This window comes from Hibiscus syriacus, unplaced genomic scaffold, assembly GCF_006381635.1.
Source record: "Hibiscus syriacus cultivar Baekdansim isolate YM2019G1 unplaced genomic scaffold, ASM638163v2 tig00116996_pilon, whole genome shotgun sequence".
NCBI classification, from domain to species: Eukaryota; Viridiplantae; Streptophyta; class Magnoliopsida; order Malvales; family Malvaceae; genus Hibiscus; species Hibiscus syriacus.
In genome coordinates, this window is record NW_024063512.1 from 2,522,381 (window position 1) to 2,538,130 (window position 15,750).

At 34.0% G+C, this 15,750-nt stretch overlaps 1 protein-coding gene across 4 annotated transcripts; it reads right to left on the reverse strand.

The window, feature by feature from the left end:
• Positions 1-8,381: 8,381 nt before the first annotated feature.
• LOC120193718 (homeobox protein BEL1 homolog) lies at positions 8,382-11,831 on the reverse strand. Of its 4 annotated transcripts, XM_039196157.1 has the most exons (6): positions 11,559-11,830; positions 10,669-11,301; positions 10,343-10,587; positions 9,719-10,098; positions 9,288-9,348; positions 8,382-9,056 (listed from the first exon to the last, which is right to left on the reverse strand). In XM_039196157.1, the coding sequence occupies exons 2-6, from the start codon at positions 11,225-11,227 to the stop codon at positions 8,436-8,438; spliced, it is 1,866 nt and encodes a 621-aa protein (XP_039052088.1). In that variant the 5' UTR covers positions 11,228-11,301; positions 11,559-11,830; the 3' UTR covers positions 8,382-8,435. The 4 variants fall into 4 exon arrangements, with proteins under 4 accessions (XP_039052088.1, XP_039052085.1, XP_039052086.1 ...); XM_039196154.1 differs by having other exon boundaries at positions 10,343-11,301; positions 11,559-11,831; XM_039196155.1 differs by having other exon boundaries at positions 10,343-11,307; positions 11,559-11,831.
• Positions 11,832-15,750: the final 3,919 nt, after the last annotated feature.

Genomic DNA, 15,750 nt, shown 5'->3' on the forward strand with positions numbered 1-15,750 from the left:
CTGCAGGGGGAGACATTCGACTGCGAGCTTTTTCGATCTCAATATCGATATGCCTTCTAGTTCAAGGGAAAGGCGTGCAAGTAGTAGGTTCTTCGACCTAAATGTGGAGAGCATGGAGGAACCATCATCTCCACCAGAAGAACCGCTTCGTGAGCAAGGTGCGGATGGTGCTGAGACTGGACTATTCATTCACCCAGAATCACCATAATTCAACTCCGATGATGATGATGATGTAAATGAAGTTCCCTCAAATGTGGCACAAACTGACCCTCCAACACATATGTATGAAGTTGATTATGGTGCAATGTACGGGCCATAATTTATGGATATGCCTAATCTCGGTGACTATGGATTTTACTCATCAATAAACAATGGTGAGTTATCTTTAGGCATGGAGTTTTCAAGCAAAGAAGAAGCGATGATGGCTATAAAAAATTACAATATCTGTAATTCTATTCAATCCAGAGTCGCCCGCTCTACGACAGAAATATATGTATGTCAATGTGTCCGACGTGAAGAAGGATGCAATTGGATGGTTTGCGTATCGAAGAGGATGAGAAAAAATAATAAATGGGAACTAACGGTATACAACGGTCCTCACATATGTTTCGCTGGAGGGATCAACGAAGATCATCCCAACTTAGACTCTGAAGTGATATGTCAAGCCATCATGCCCATGGTAAAAGAAAGCTCACATATAACTATTGTTGTGTTGATTTCAGCTATACAATCGCAGTATGGGTATTCCGTCTCATACAGAAAAGCATGGAAGGCAAAGCAAAATGTCATTAAAAAACTTCACGGTGAATGGGATACATCTTACAACGAACTTCCAAGTTGGTTTACACTGGTGCGGAAGTTGAATCCTAGGACAATTGTGAACTTCGAAACCTCCCATGCATACCATTATGATCAAGTTCTTCGCGATCGATGCCAATTTTACCGGGTTTTTTTGAGCTTACCCACAGTGCATTAATGCTGTCAAATACTGTAAGCCTGTGGTCCAGATCGATGCGACTTTCTTATATGGAAAATACAAGCAAGTTTTACTATTGACAGTTATCCAAGACGATAATCACAACATTCTTCTAGTTGCGTTTGCTCTCGTTGAAGGAGAAGATATAGATTCTTGGGCTTTTTTCCTCCGAAACTTACGTTCACATGTTATCACGAGGGGAAAAATTTGTGTCATTTCAGATCGCGGAGCTGAGATCAAAGCAGCAATGGAGTCTTTGGATCCATTGTGGCATCTACCCTTTTTCCAACATAGGTGTTGTATCCGACACATTGCTACGAACTACCATGGAAGGTTCAAGAAGAATGATGAGCGTCAATTACTTGTGTGCATGGGTAAGCGAAACCACTTTTTTTTCTTTTGATCGTTTTCATTTAAGGAAACAAAGTTAGTAAGTTCTACATTTTTTATCAGGTTAGGAACTACTTCCTCAAACATTTGAATCCATGCTTCAAGATTTGTGGGCGAAGAACGATGAAGGGTACGATTATATCAGCCTTATCGATAAAGAAATGTGGACAAATGCATATGATGGTGGATATCGATATGGACACATGACGACTAACTTGGCTGAGGCAATCAATTCGACCTTAAAGGGTGCACGTCACTTACTTGTAGCGACTTTGGTAAAAACTATATATTTTCGTTTGGGGGCGTTTTTTGCGAATCTCAGGGGATAAGCTCAAATATGGATGCAAGGCGGTCATGTCTATCACCCTAGATTAGTTTTAGATCTACAAAAAACATTACTGCATCAAATGGAATGTCTGTAACAAGCTTCTCTAGAACGCATGAATTGTTTCGTATCACAGAATTGTCGCGACCTCTTCAAGGGATTGAAGATGTGTCGTTAATAGTAAATCTACGGGACAGATGGTGCGACTGCGGGTTTTTTCAAGCTTTGAAGTATCCATGCTCTCATGTGATAGCATCTTGCTTGTATACTCGTCAAGACTATAGCCATTTTGGTGATCCCGTATACCTACTATCAGAAGTGTTTAAGGTATACGAATTTGAGTTCCCCCCATAGGTAATGACAAAGACCCTAATAACGTTCAGAATTGGGTTCCGATTGTACCATACCTTACTTTATTGAGGGAGCCTGGTCGTCCAAAATCCACTCGAATTCATTATGATATGGATATTCGAGAAACATATAAACATGACAAAAAATGTTGGCATTGTAGAAACTTAGGACACACTAGGAGAACATGTCCAATTCTGTTATCATCAAGTAACCATTGATAAAGAACTGATGTAGTTGTTGTTTATCGAATAATAATTCTTATACTTTAATTTGCATTTACTTAAAGTTAATGTCATTCGATAACTGCTGATGAAGATTAAAAAAACGATACAAGAAAACGAGATTGGTCGTTGGCGTTATATGTGATTATAATAAAATAGATAATAAGTGACAAACTTAAGAAAGTTATCGAACACAATTATTAAATTTTATCAAACTAATAGCAATTTGGTATTTGAATATAATTGTAAATACAACAAACTTACAATAAGTATTAAATGGTAAATAATAAAAAAATTATAATAACTGATATTAAATGGTAATAAACAATTTAAATAAATACATTAACTAAAGGTCCAACAAAATTAAATAAATAAATTTAAAAAAAAGTCCAACTAAATTAACAAAATTAAGTAAGTATTAAATGATAAAAAAAATTACAATAAAAAAGTCCAATAAACAATTAATTACAAAAATAATAAAATACCAAAATCTATCGATGTCTGTGGTACAAATGTGTTCCGCAGAGCGGTGGTTGTTTGTCTCGAGGAGGATTTCTTCGTATAACTGGTTCTGAATCCTCACTGTCATCATCATCACCATCGTCTTCGTTGTCAGGAGCATATACAATTTGTTGATGAGGAACTGATGACGATGAAGCACCTCCATCGAATAAGGACCCTGGAGGTGTATGACTGACTATCCCACCGCTCATAGAAAACTGGGAAAACTCAGAAAACAAAGACATCGATGAGTGTGAAAACTGTACATGAGGTGTCTCTGCGGCGACCATCGGTGATGAGGCTACACCCGCCAAATAACCAGCATATGAACCCCAAGTCGAAACTACAAACATAGACTCATAATATCCTCCGGGAGGGGTCATAAAACTCTGTGACGGTGACGGCGGCGGCGACGACATCTGGTAAGGGAAAGGCAGTGTCGGCATCAGATATGGCTACGGGGTGTAGGTCGCTACAGACGGTAGTTGTTGTAAAGCTTCCGATGGTGCAGCTGATGACGAACCGGAAGCACCTGCTCTTCGTCCATGAGTCGGGGGACGATGGGGTTGTGACGGTGCACGTCTCTATCGACGTCGATGAAAGCTCTGCCCTCGTGCATCATCAAAAAGCAGAAACTATTTTCTGTTACTGTTGAACCACTCATAATAATCATCTACAACCGTCAAGAGGTCATCATAAATGGGCTCTCTATGGGGAAGGCGCCGATGTCGATCCTCCCACGTCACGACCCATTCATGATGCTTCACCAGTCAATCTATATCCGACATGCCACGTCAATCTGTGTTATGTAACTCGTCCATATTGCGAGGTGCTTCCAGAATTTGTTGTACAAAACCAAATTGCCGGAGCACGCGATCAGTGGAGTGCCACTCGACAATCGCATAACAATCCCATTCATGATGCTTCACCAGTCAATCTATATCCGATTTGATTCGAATTTATGAAAATCTTCTTCAAATTGAAGTTTGACTTGAGTTTTTTTTAAATCAAAGCTCACATTCAAAACCATTAGATTCAAGTATATATAAAAATTGTTTTTATTATAAAAATGAAAAATTGATTGAAAATAATATAGAAATATTATTGTAATTATCTTTAAATATATAAAAGATAATTATAATATTATCATAATATTTAACCTTTTTAACCTAAAACACAAATTCAATCTCATATTTTAAAAAAAAAATCAATTTGATTTAAACTTTAATTTTCAAAATAAAGATTAACTTCATCAAATTAAAATCGGCAAATTTCACTCAAATGTTCATCCCTAATTACATCATGATTTTCAACTTATTTATAAAATGGTCAAAATAAAGACAAATTTTGACAAAATAATTTGAGACAGTTGACTTCAAAGTTTTAAACGATTAAATTAATTTTTTTAAAATTTAATGAGAATTTTAGAAAATTAGAAAATGACTTAATTAAAATATTAAAAAATAAATTAATAAAGTTTTAATTTTATTGAAAGATTAGATATTTAAAAAATAATAATTAATGAGCCAAATCCTAATTTTAAAATCTCTTGGGTTTTAAATATATATAAGACAAAATGGTATAAAATGCCCTAAACTTTTACATGTTTTTCCATAGTGCCTTTCAAGTTTCTTTTTCTTTAATGTGAAGCATAACGTTTTACTTTTCACATAAATTAGAAAGGGATGTGCTTGAATCTTACTTTTGCTATTTCCAATTACAAAATTCGCAGCATAACAGTCAGAGTACCATAAGCAATCATCACCAGCCTTATACCTACTTACATTAAAGTTTTCATCTAAAACTTATAAAGTAACTTCCGTAATAAAAATTATATTATTTTTAGAAGATTTAAATTTAAATAATTATGTTTATAAAATATATATACATTATAAATAATTAAAAAAATTATGAACATATACCATTTTATAATCACATCGTACTATTAAAAAATAGTGAGAAAAACTCATAACAAAAAATATATATTAAAAGGGGAGATTGATCCAATGGTGACACTTAGAACTTTGACTTTTTTTTTGTGTTTGTTTAAAGATAACTCTCAATTTTTTGACTTTGATCGCTCGAACCCCTAACATTCCTAGTGCTCGAACCCCTGACGTTCCTAGTGCTCGAACTCGAAACTTTAAGGAATGACAATAATACTTTTACCACCGATATCATTGGAGTTCGTGATTTGAATATATAAATTTTTTGACAATTTTTTTGAATATATAAATTTGATTTTGTGAGACTTAAAGATCTCTTTACAGAAATATGAACTGATAGAACAACAGAAGACACTTTAGTTTGATGATGATTGATGATCCAATAAATAGTTAAAAGTTTGGTAAAAAATTGTTAAAATTACTGTTAGTTTGTTAGATTAATCTGTTGGGTTTACTAGTCTTTCGGGCTTGGTTTTTTAGGTCCAACTATTAGCTAGCTGGGATAATTAGTCTGTCTTAGGTTTATTGGGCTGATACATTTGGTCTACAAATGCTCAATAATAATAAAACTTAAGTTTATGTTTTCATTACTGGAATTCTCATTTGGCCTAGAGATGGGCATAAGTTCCGAACTCGATGGATTTCGATACAATTTGATCTTACTCGGTCAATTTTTTTAAAATCTGAATTTGGATCAGGTCGGATTTTTAGAGTATAAGTTTAAATCTGGTCAAATTCGAGTTTATGGTAAAAACATCATATCCGACTCGATTTAAAAAATAATATAATTATATCTAATATATTTAGAAATAATTGCAATAATACACATATTTATATTACTTTTTTCAATCATTTCCTTATTTTTTATCAAATAAAATAAATATATTTTTATAAATATGTGTATATTTTTAGGGTCGAATCAATTTGATCGGAAATCCGACTCCAACTCAACCATGCCCATCCCTAGTTAATTTGGGCTATAAATGCTCATCGAACTCTAGCGCCGCTCACCTTCACTCACACACATCCATCTGATCTCCGGCCATCGGGGTTGTCATCTCTGGTGATAATATTGGACTTCTCACAAAGAATATTCCGGGACTTAAATATTTGACTTTGAAGTGTTGATTGAACATTACAGATGGAGCACAATGATGAGAGAAAACACACAGAAAAGTTCGGTGATCAAGAACGCTCATAACAAGAAGAATATTTACCAAGTTGTTCAACAAGTTGAAGCATATATATATATATATATATATATATATATATATATATAAGATGGAGCAAATTGGGCAGAGCCTCAATTTCCAAAAAAAAAATTAAAAAGAAAAGAAAAGCTTCTAATGCTTTAGCGTATACCCCTCTCATCATGTGATTCTGCACAAAATACTACTATATTGCTAGCTAAAACATTCACGCACAGTTTAACCTAATTAAGGTTTACATATAAATATCAAACATGCATGGTGGATATGAAAAAAAAAACAGATTAGTAGGGGTGTAAATGAATCAAATTTGAACAACAAATCTATGTTTGTTTGCTTGTTTTTAAGGTGTTTTATATATTGTTCGTATTCATTTAAATTTTCAGTATCATGTTTGTTTATTTATTTTTGAAAGTGATTGTGTTTGTCCGTTTAACATTCACCATCATATTCACTTAACATTCGCGAATATGTTCATTGAATGTTCACGAACATGTTCGTTTAACGTTTGACAACAACAATCTCTTTTTACCTTTTTATATATAAGCCAAAAAAATGGTGACAGTACACCATTAGTCTTTAAGTTCTTTAGGCTTCACAATTTAAACTTCAAAAGTCACCTTATGTTCAATTTAATACCTACATTCACCAGCTTTTAAAATGTAAAATAAAAATAAAAGGAAAATGAGAACCGAGTGAACGATCTTGTTCAAACAAGCCAAATACACTTCCATTTGTATTCGTTTGTTTATTAAATGAACATAAAAAAATTGTTCATAGTCATTTGTTTAGCTTAATAAACGAATGTTATACGAACGGTTCACGAATAGTTTGTCAAACACTCTGCTCATTTATAACCCTACCGGTTAGAAAGAAACAGGCATGCCTTTCACATCGTGAAATTAACACATAGCCATGGATTTATCCTAGAGATTCCTTTAAAATTTTGATTCTATCACCAAACAAAAATCAAATTGAGGTATGTCCTTTTCAGCTCTCAATATATTACTACAACTTTCACTGCAGAAATTCTAGCGAATATCTTTAACGTACAAATATTCTATAAAGCAAAGAATTTTTTTGGAGCTCCACAACATATGGAGTTAACAAAAACCATGTCAAAAATCCAGATTTATTCCTTACACTCCCAGCAACAGCTGTGAGCATTTGAACCTAAAGAAAAAGAAGAAGAAGCAATAAATGCCTTCTTCTTTTTTGCGTTCCAAGAATAATGCTTTTCGTAGTACGTCAACTTCAGATGAAAAAGGCAAATTAGGTATATATGCATGCATTTCAATCTTTTTATTTTCACAATTAAAAAATAATGATTAAAACATTTTAATAACATTGAAAAGGGTTTTTCTAAAAAGAATGATTAAAACATTTACCTGTAAAAATCAAGTTAATAGACGTCAATATTATTATTATTGCAGTCATTATTACGATATTACAAGCAATTACTCGAAACCCTTCTTTTTTTTCCTCTTTGTATCTCACTTTAATTTGAAGCAAATTAAATGAGCATTTATGTCAGGAGTGGATTGTTGAGCTAATCTCCCGTGGGTTTACTAGATTACTTTGCCTATTTTGTTTAAGGCAGCAGTAGGAAGAAAAAGGGATTCTACTTCTTATTAGGGCACAATCTTCATGCATTAACTTCTTCCTTCCTTGGATATCTAGCTATGAATTTTAGACCATACCTAAAAATAGATTTTTGGGAATTTGAGTTTATTTAAAGCTAATGGTACAGTTTAAGTGGTAAAACAAAGTATTGTTTTTCAGAGAATTCGGATTCGAACAACTGTTATCCATAACCAAGAATCAAACTAAAACTAAAGAGGAAGTGAGTAGGGGCACTTTTTTATTGGCAAAAGCAGTAGCATAAACCATTCCAAAGTTGTCAAATAATAAAGCAGGCAATTCTTATGGACATGAAACATCGTCTTTCATGAAGATGAATTAGGGGCCACAAACAACTGGAAACGATAATTCTTATGGTGGGATTGTCTTAGTCTCCAAAACTAAGGACCCCCCAACCAAATTGTGTTTGCTAATTTAATTTGTCTTTATAGAAAAGGGAAAAAAAGAATAAAAATATCTTAGATTATCCTCAATGAAACATTTTGAAAGTTCAACTTAAACAATAACCACAAACAACTCAATCACTTGGGCTTACGCAAAGAGATATATAGATAGAATAATAACTTAAAGCTTTTGCAATTAAATGGATACCACCCAAAAGAGGAAGGATATATTATGTATAACCTTTGCAACAATAACTGGGAAATCCCATATTTACTTTGCAAATTAAGATAAATATGTTCTTAAAATTGAAAAGAACTATCTTTCATTGAACCAAAGTGTAGCGTTATGTATATATATATATGTATGTATTCGGTATTTATCTATGTCACCTGCTAAACCACTTATCTACTTTCATCATTTGATGAGAATTCTAATGAACCCCACCAACAATCTTATCGAATTTGAGCTTTGTTCTTATTGTCACCGTGGTTGCTATCCCGCCAAATCATGAAGCAATTGTGCCCCCATCAAGTTCCTGTAAGGCAAATGCTGTCCCTCGCCGTCTAAAAGCGAGTACTGAACCGGTTGGCAGTCTTCCATTTGGTCTCTAGGGTAAAAAAGTGAAGTTTGTGATGCGGGCGGGAAGGCTAAGCTCACCCCACTCCCACCATGTTGTTGCAACCCTAACGTCAACGACACAGCTCCGCGGCTGCCGCCGCCGTTGAAACTTTGATTAGCATTGTGAAACGGTACTCCGCCTGCAGTGTGACCGTAGGAAGCGAAGTCCAACTCCATGGCACCATAGGTTCCAAAACTTTGTTGTTGTTGATGATGCAAGTGCTGGTTGTCAAGGGTTTTGGCACTTTTCGGATCGTTTTTATCAGGGTTAGTGATAATGGAAGACAGACATTCCGAGTCAACACGAATGAGCTGGTCCGGGATGGGTTTCTTGTCGGCGAATGGAATATTTAACCGGCCATTTCCATTGTTATTATCACCATCGGGAACTCCATTATATGAGGAGTTCTCATGCTCCTTTGTTTCTTCCAAGTACATTTCTTCCACCATTGGTTTCCATAGTCTCACTCTAGCATTGATGAACCAATTGGATACCTTTAGGAATACAAGCATAAAGCAAAACCCATCATCATACACACGTATATATTATATAAGATGATATAGCATAGCATAATATAATATTTTGGTATATGGAACAATGCCAAATGCAATAATTGCATGTGATTATAATAAACTTAAGATCCCAAGAAGATATGATCCATTGAGAATATAAATTTATTCATGGGGACTCAAATGTATATAATATAGTGAGGGATGTGGACATGCCTGGCTTCTTGAGAGGCCGGTTTGGCGGGCTAAGATATGTTTATCGACATCGCTTGGATACCTGCAAAAGGTTTATTCATGGAAATACAGAGTTAGTACTGAAGCTTTGCCGCCATGGATAGTACTTTTGAGTTATTTGTTTGTGAGAGAAAGATGGGTCCTAAAGATATATATATATTGACAGAATCAAATGCAGATAAAAATAACACAGAGAAGCTGACTAAAATGATTGAAATAAGACGGCATGTGGGTAGAAACTAACAAAGTCTGCATTGCTTTACCAAGCGAAATGATTGAGACTCAAACTTGCAGTGCTGTTAAAACAACTGCAAGAGTTTGTCTTCTTTTTTCACGGTAGAAAGCATTGGTTATCTCGCAAAATCTGGTTTGTATTTTACGTATAAAAAGGAGAGATTAAGAGAGATATTTACGGGTGAAGGAAATGCTCGAACAACCAAGCTCGAAGAACGGAAACAGATCTTTCCGGTAGGCCTCTTTGGGGTCTCCAAGGGTGACTCTCCATGCTCATCTGTTGAAATGCCCTTTGTTGCCTCAAAGCTTGATCCAGGACCCTTAGCCTCGGCGTTTCGCCTTTTGTCGTGCCTGGTGCAACCGGGTCTTTTTCTCCCATGGCCTTCCTTGTGGCCTGAATCTGACTCACAATCCCATCTCTTAAGCATCTAAAATGTCTCGACATGGCTTTGGAGGCTAACGCTGAATACACCGATGCAGCCTCGGTGCCCGCTACTACTTCGAAAGGAGATATGACGGCTTTCATTTGACCACAGTAGACCTTGTATCTTCTATCCACCTAAATAAATATACATGAAAAGAGAGAAAGGGATAGGGGTGAAAACGATGAGTTGATGAAAAGAAATGAGAGTTACAGCATGTAATACATAGGCGGATGAAAAATACGCTGACATGAAAATGAAAAGGAATAGGAGGTTTCTGAAAGTAAATGAAAAGCAAGAATTGTCACCATGTGGGCATGAGGCCCCAAGGGGCTGAATTAGTTCAAGAAACGAATTTTGGAGAATTTCAAGACATCATACCTCTTCAAGCATTGAAAGCAACTTGGTTTTCCTTCTCTGTAACTCCGAGAAGTCAAGGGAATATAGGGATTGCTTCCTCGAAGAGCTAGCTCCATCATCATCATTATCGCACTGTTTGCTCTTAAGGGTCTGCTTTTGCTTCGATGCATCAAACTGCTTTATTCCCAAGCTGCAAAATTCATTCAAAAGTTCCTTAGCAGGATCCAAGTACTTAGAGCTCCTCAGCTGGAACTGCCCTTGATGATGTAAATTGGCAGGCTTTTCAAAGAAACCATCTCTGGAACTAGAACCGATAAACCTCATGTCATCTGCCTGGTCTTGATGATTACCGTGGCTGGTTTGTCTAAGCTCAAAAGACTGCAACCCGATACTAGTAGGATTACTCGACGAAAGTGAGAGTGAAAGACCTTGACTTGGCCTCTGTGAAGGAAACACACACCTCAAAGAAGAATCATCAACAAGCAACTTGTTTTCTTGCCAAGGAGCCGACTCTGGTCCAACTATTAGATTCTCTGCACTAGTTTCAGATATCCCAGTTGTGAACTCGGGTTTGTGGAACTCATGTTGATAGAAATCGGTAGTTGACTCATTGATCTCCTTGGAAGAAGAAGAAGGGCCTGCTGGGTTGTTTCCATGTTTATTGAAGAACCCTTTCCACATGGCCATATTGGTGTCACCTTGTTGCTGCTGTAGGTTCTTGGAAAACCCTATCATCTCCATACCTGTGGTCAAATTGAAGATCTCTGGATTGGATTCAAACCCTTGGATCTGATTCACCATATGTGTTTGCGTGGTTGAGTTACCAGATGAAACATCCGAGTAACAAAAACCAGTTGATGAGACAACAATATTCCTTGATTTATCTTCACAGAGTTCTCTAGCCATTTAAATCCAACTTTTTCGGTTCCTTTGTTTATGCTTCTTCTGCCCACCAGCTTGATCAAAAGTTGATGCTGATTCTGCAACTACTAATAATTCCATCAAGATTCATTCCAAGAATAAAGGGCAGCCATAAAAATAAAAAACCAACAATTAAAGCTCTCGGAGCTAAAAAAAACAGCTGATAAACAAAGATCAATCTGTTGTAAACAAGACTTTAAAAAAGATACCTTTTTGATCATACAAGTAAACAAAAAGAGAAAACTTTGGTTTTTCATTTTTTTTCTTCTTTTAGACCAAACTTTAATGTAAGAGAAGAAAAGAAGGGAGGCCTTACCAGTTATGGGAACAAGTTGAAACTATGTTGTTAAAGAATCAACAGGAAGGAAAGAAAGAAGAAGAATTTAGATGGCGAAGGAGATGATGACGGTGAAGAGAAGGGAGAGGTAATTGCTAAGTGCTGCTCTTCTCAAACTTCTTGTGTTAAAAGGCCAACATGGTCTGCCATGAAAATACAAACCTAGGAAGAAAGATCACACACACACACATATATATATATATATATATATTATTCAGAAATAATAGCCCGGATATAGAGGTGATGATGACCCTTGTATATAGCCATTATCGTAGTTTCTCAATATTCTTCTCCTCTTTCTCACTATGGTTTGCCTTTTCTTCTCTCTATCTCTATAGCTCAAGTGGGTCAATGCATTATGATGTAAAAATACCTCCAAAATAGACATCCAACTATGAAAATCAACAACACTATACTTCCCTCAATTATTTGGTAACCAACAAATAAAAATATACTTTAAATCATGAATCACATAAAATACTATTCAACAATGCTTTTAGCTGCCAATAATGAAGGGAAAAATATTATATTTTTCATCATTTTTAATGTGTTAAATGAAGGTAATTTTAAAAAATATTAATAACCTTAAACCTACCACGTCACCTCTTAATTCCCTTTTTAATAATCAATTTTCAATAAAAAAAACCTAAATGAAGGGAGGTAAGGCCAAAACTAAATGATCTTTGGAAGAAATTCCTTATGTAGGACTTAAATCCAGGGCTCTTTTATTGGAGGGTGAGGTGCAGCTGTTGTGAACCAATCACATACATACTATATTTTAAAGAATATTTAATTTGTAAAATATAAAAAAAATATGATGGACCAAATATTATTAGTTTTTAATATGTAATTATAAGGTGTATTTTATTCGTTGTTAGGTATTTTTTTAATCAATATTATTATGTAAAATTGAAGTTCTATTTTAGGTTGGGCTGGCTGGTGTAATGGAATTGTGCGAAAATGTTCCCAAAATGAGGTGGGAGGCTATACAGAGTGTGAACAGAGAGAGAGAGAGAGAGAGAGAGAGAGAGAGAGAGAGAGAGAGAGAGAGAGAGAGAGAGAGAGAGAGGTGGTCCAATGTATTCTCCATCTAATTCTAATTAATTGCTCTATTAATGCACACTCCATTGCCAATGGGATGGGACCGCATCTTCTTTTCTTATTTAAAAAATAATAATTTATGTGTTCCTTTTTAATCGGTTTTTATTATATTTCCTATTTTATTTATGATGATGAATGTGTATGCTTTAATCTACGCGCACCTTCAACTTGTCAGGCTCACACTATCATTCCATTATTATTATTATTATTATTATTAGGGTAAACTACAAATTTAATGCATCAACTATTATTTTATTCCGTTATGACCATCCAATTATTATTTTTGTTTCAAAAGCATATCTAATGTTACATTTTAGTTTCAATTTAGACGTGTCACTGTAAGATAAAATCATATCATCATTTATTTAGTGTACAATTTAATCCAGATATATGTGAACTCGTAGTTGCCCTAGAGAAAATTTCAGAAATTGAATATGTATATATATATATATATATATATATATATATATATATATATATATATATATATATCCTTAAGTTCACCAACATTCCATGATCTATAAATGTTCAAAAAAAAATTTATACAAATAATTATTGCTATAAAGACCTCCAAGAAGTTTTATAAATTTGAAATTTAACAATTTAGTTCTTTTAAGAAAGATATTTTACTTTTTGTCAATTTTAAAAGTGTATAATTATTAATTAAGTATAATTAATTATGAAATTAATTTTTTATTATTTTTATACAATTTTCATTGACATTATAATAAATCTAGCCACAAATATTTATATATTATGTCAATTTGATCTTAATTTTAAAAAAATAAGTTCAATTGTTAACTTCTAAAAAATGTAAATTATGGGTTGAATTTTTTATAATTAATATCAAATTAATATTATTTATAAATATTAAGGGTTAAGTTTATTATCATATCAACCAAAATTATATAAAATAATAAAAAATTAAATATGTGATAATTGATTGTTTTAAAATTAACGGTGATTAATTTTTTATAGATTAATAGAAAGATCTAATAAAAATCTTTTTACCAGAAATAATTATCGTAATTTATAAATTAGAGTTATTTTGGTATATCTTGGTTAGGGGTGCAAATGAACCGAGCTTGAACGAATAAGGTTATGTTCGTGTTTGTTTGTTTGTTTGTTTGTTTTCAAAGGTGTTCATATTCGGTTCATGTTCGTTTAAATTTTTAATATTATGTTCATGTTTGTCTATTTATTTTTAAAGGTGTTCATGTTCGTTTATTTATTGTTCACGAACGTGTTCATTTATATATTCATGAACATATTCATTTATATATTCATGAACATATTCATTTAGCATTTACGAACATGTTCGTTTATCATTCATTTATATGTCCAATTTTTAGTTTTACCCTTTCATATGCAAGCTAAAGAAAATGATAAAATTACGTCACTAGTGCTTAAACTCCTTAAAATTCATAGTTTAAATTTCAACTTTTACCATACGATTAATTTAGTCCCTACCTTCACCAATATTTAAAATGTAAAAAAAAGGAAAAGGAGAACCGAGTAAACAAGCTTGTTCATGAACATAAATGAACGAGCTTATAAACGAGCTTGTTTGTGAACATAAACGAACCGAACACACCTCTATTCGTATTCGTTCATTTATTAGATTAACATAATTTTTTTTTGTTCATACTCGTTTATTTAGCTTAACAAACGAACTTAAACGAATGTTATACGAATAACTCATCAAACGCTTTGTTCATTTACACCCCGAATCTTTGCATTATTTGAGTATTGTTAACAATATCTTAAATATTTACTTAATTAGCCACAATTTTAAACGAATGTTATACGAATAACTCATCAAACGCTTTGTTCATTTACACCCCGAATCTTTGCATTATTTGAGTATTGTTAACAATATCTTAAATATTTACTTAATTAGCCACAAATTTCTTAATTGATATTTACGCTACATATCTCAGTAGTAAATGCACAGTCAAATATTCAAAACATTTCATTTTCAAGTTATTTTCCAACATCTAAAAAACAGTTTTTTAATGAAAAAAATCAATGGATATTTATATATTTGACATAGAATTGACGCGGCGTATCACTTTTTTTCATCAATTTTCATTTATAAGCAAAAATCAAAACAGATGCTGCTATCTGTAAGGCATGAAAAACACAAGCGGAAGGGTGAGAGTGGGGGAAATGAAAACAAAAGTTAGAGCAAAAAAAGAGCTTTAATTTTTGTCCGTTAAAAACAGGTGGTCTTGTGGAGATGCTTTCTCCGCCGCTTGCGTACTTTTTGTCTTACCCTAAAACCCCTTGACCACGTCACTCTTTGCTTCGGCTTTTATTTGCTTGTAACCCACCGCGCATGTTAGCAACAACCCCCAGCCCCTTGCCATCTCCAAGGTTTCAGTCTGATTTCATCTTCTTCATCACTTCCCAGTTCCCACAGTGAAACGAATAATGAAACCCCAAAAGAAATAAACTTTATCTCCCTTTGCCTTACGTAACTTTCATTAGATCTTCACCTAAAAGCTTTAAATAATTAATAGTTTTACATTACATGACAAAGGACAAGGTTTTCTTTTTTACTACACACAAAAGCAATGAGAATTCGTACGAATGATTGGAGGAGTCCAGAAAAGACGGGGGGTGAGAGCCGAGAGTTTTTAAAAAAGATAACCTGCGAGAGCCCTGGCTGTACATCTGAACCAGATCACACTTTTGGGATTAGTTTCTTTTCATGTTTGAAACTCTAAAAAAAAAATTAAAACCCTAAGGCTTCTTCTTTATAGGGTGGTCCATCCATCCATCCATTTCCCAATACTTTTATATGTAAGTCCATGATAATTGGACCATCCTACCTAGGCTAGACCATGTAGCTAAATGTGCGTTCAGTGGCTGACCACTGTGGCTACACTGGTTTGTCTGATATGTCATGGACCTAGCTTTAATCATCAAGGACGGTGTTTTTAAAGCAGAGAATCAGAGGTATCGGAGTTTTAAATATTGTTTGGGGCCGATCCATTGTTGGATGGTATGGGGGGATGTCAGTGTCATTATTGGTGGAATGGTTTTTAATTTATTTACATTGTATCAA

What these genes read in the sequence shown, in the direction of transcription:
- LOC120193718 (XM_039196154.1), bottom strand. Translation starts at nt 11,227, where the DNA reads ATGGCTAGAGAACTCTGTGAAGATAAATCAAGGAATATTGTTGTCTCA. An exon ending in TGCTTTCAATGCTTGAAGAG is followed by an intron (nt 10,099 to 10,342) that starts GTATGATGTCTT and finishes ATATTTATTTAG; the next exon opens with GTGGATAGAAGATACAAGGT. An exon ending in TTCGAGCATTTCCTTCACCC is followed by an intron (nt 9,349 to 9,718) that starts GTAAATATCTCT and finishes AACCTTTTGCAG; the next exon opens with GTATCCAAGCGATGTCGATA.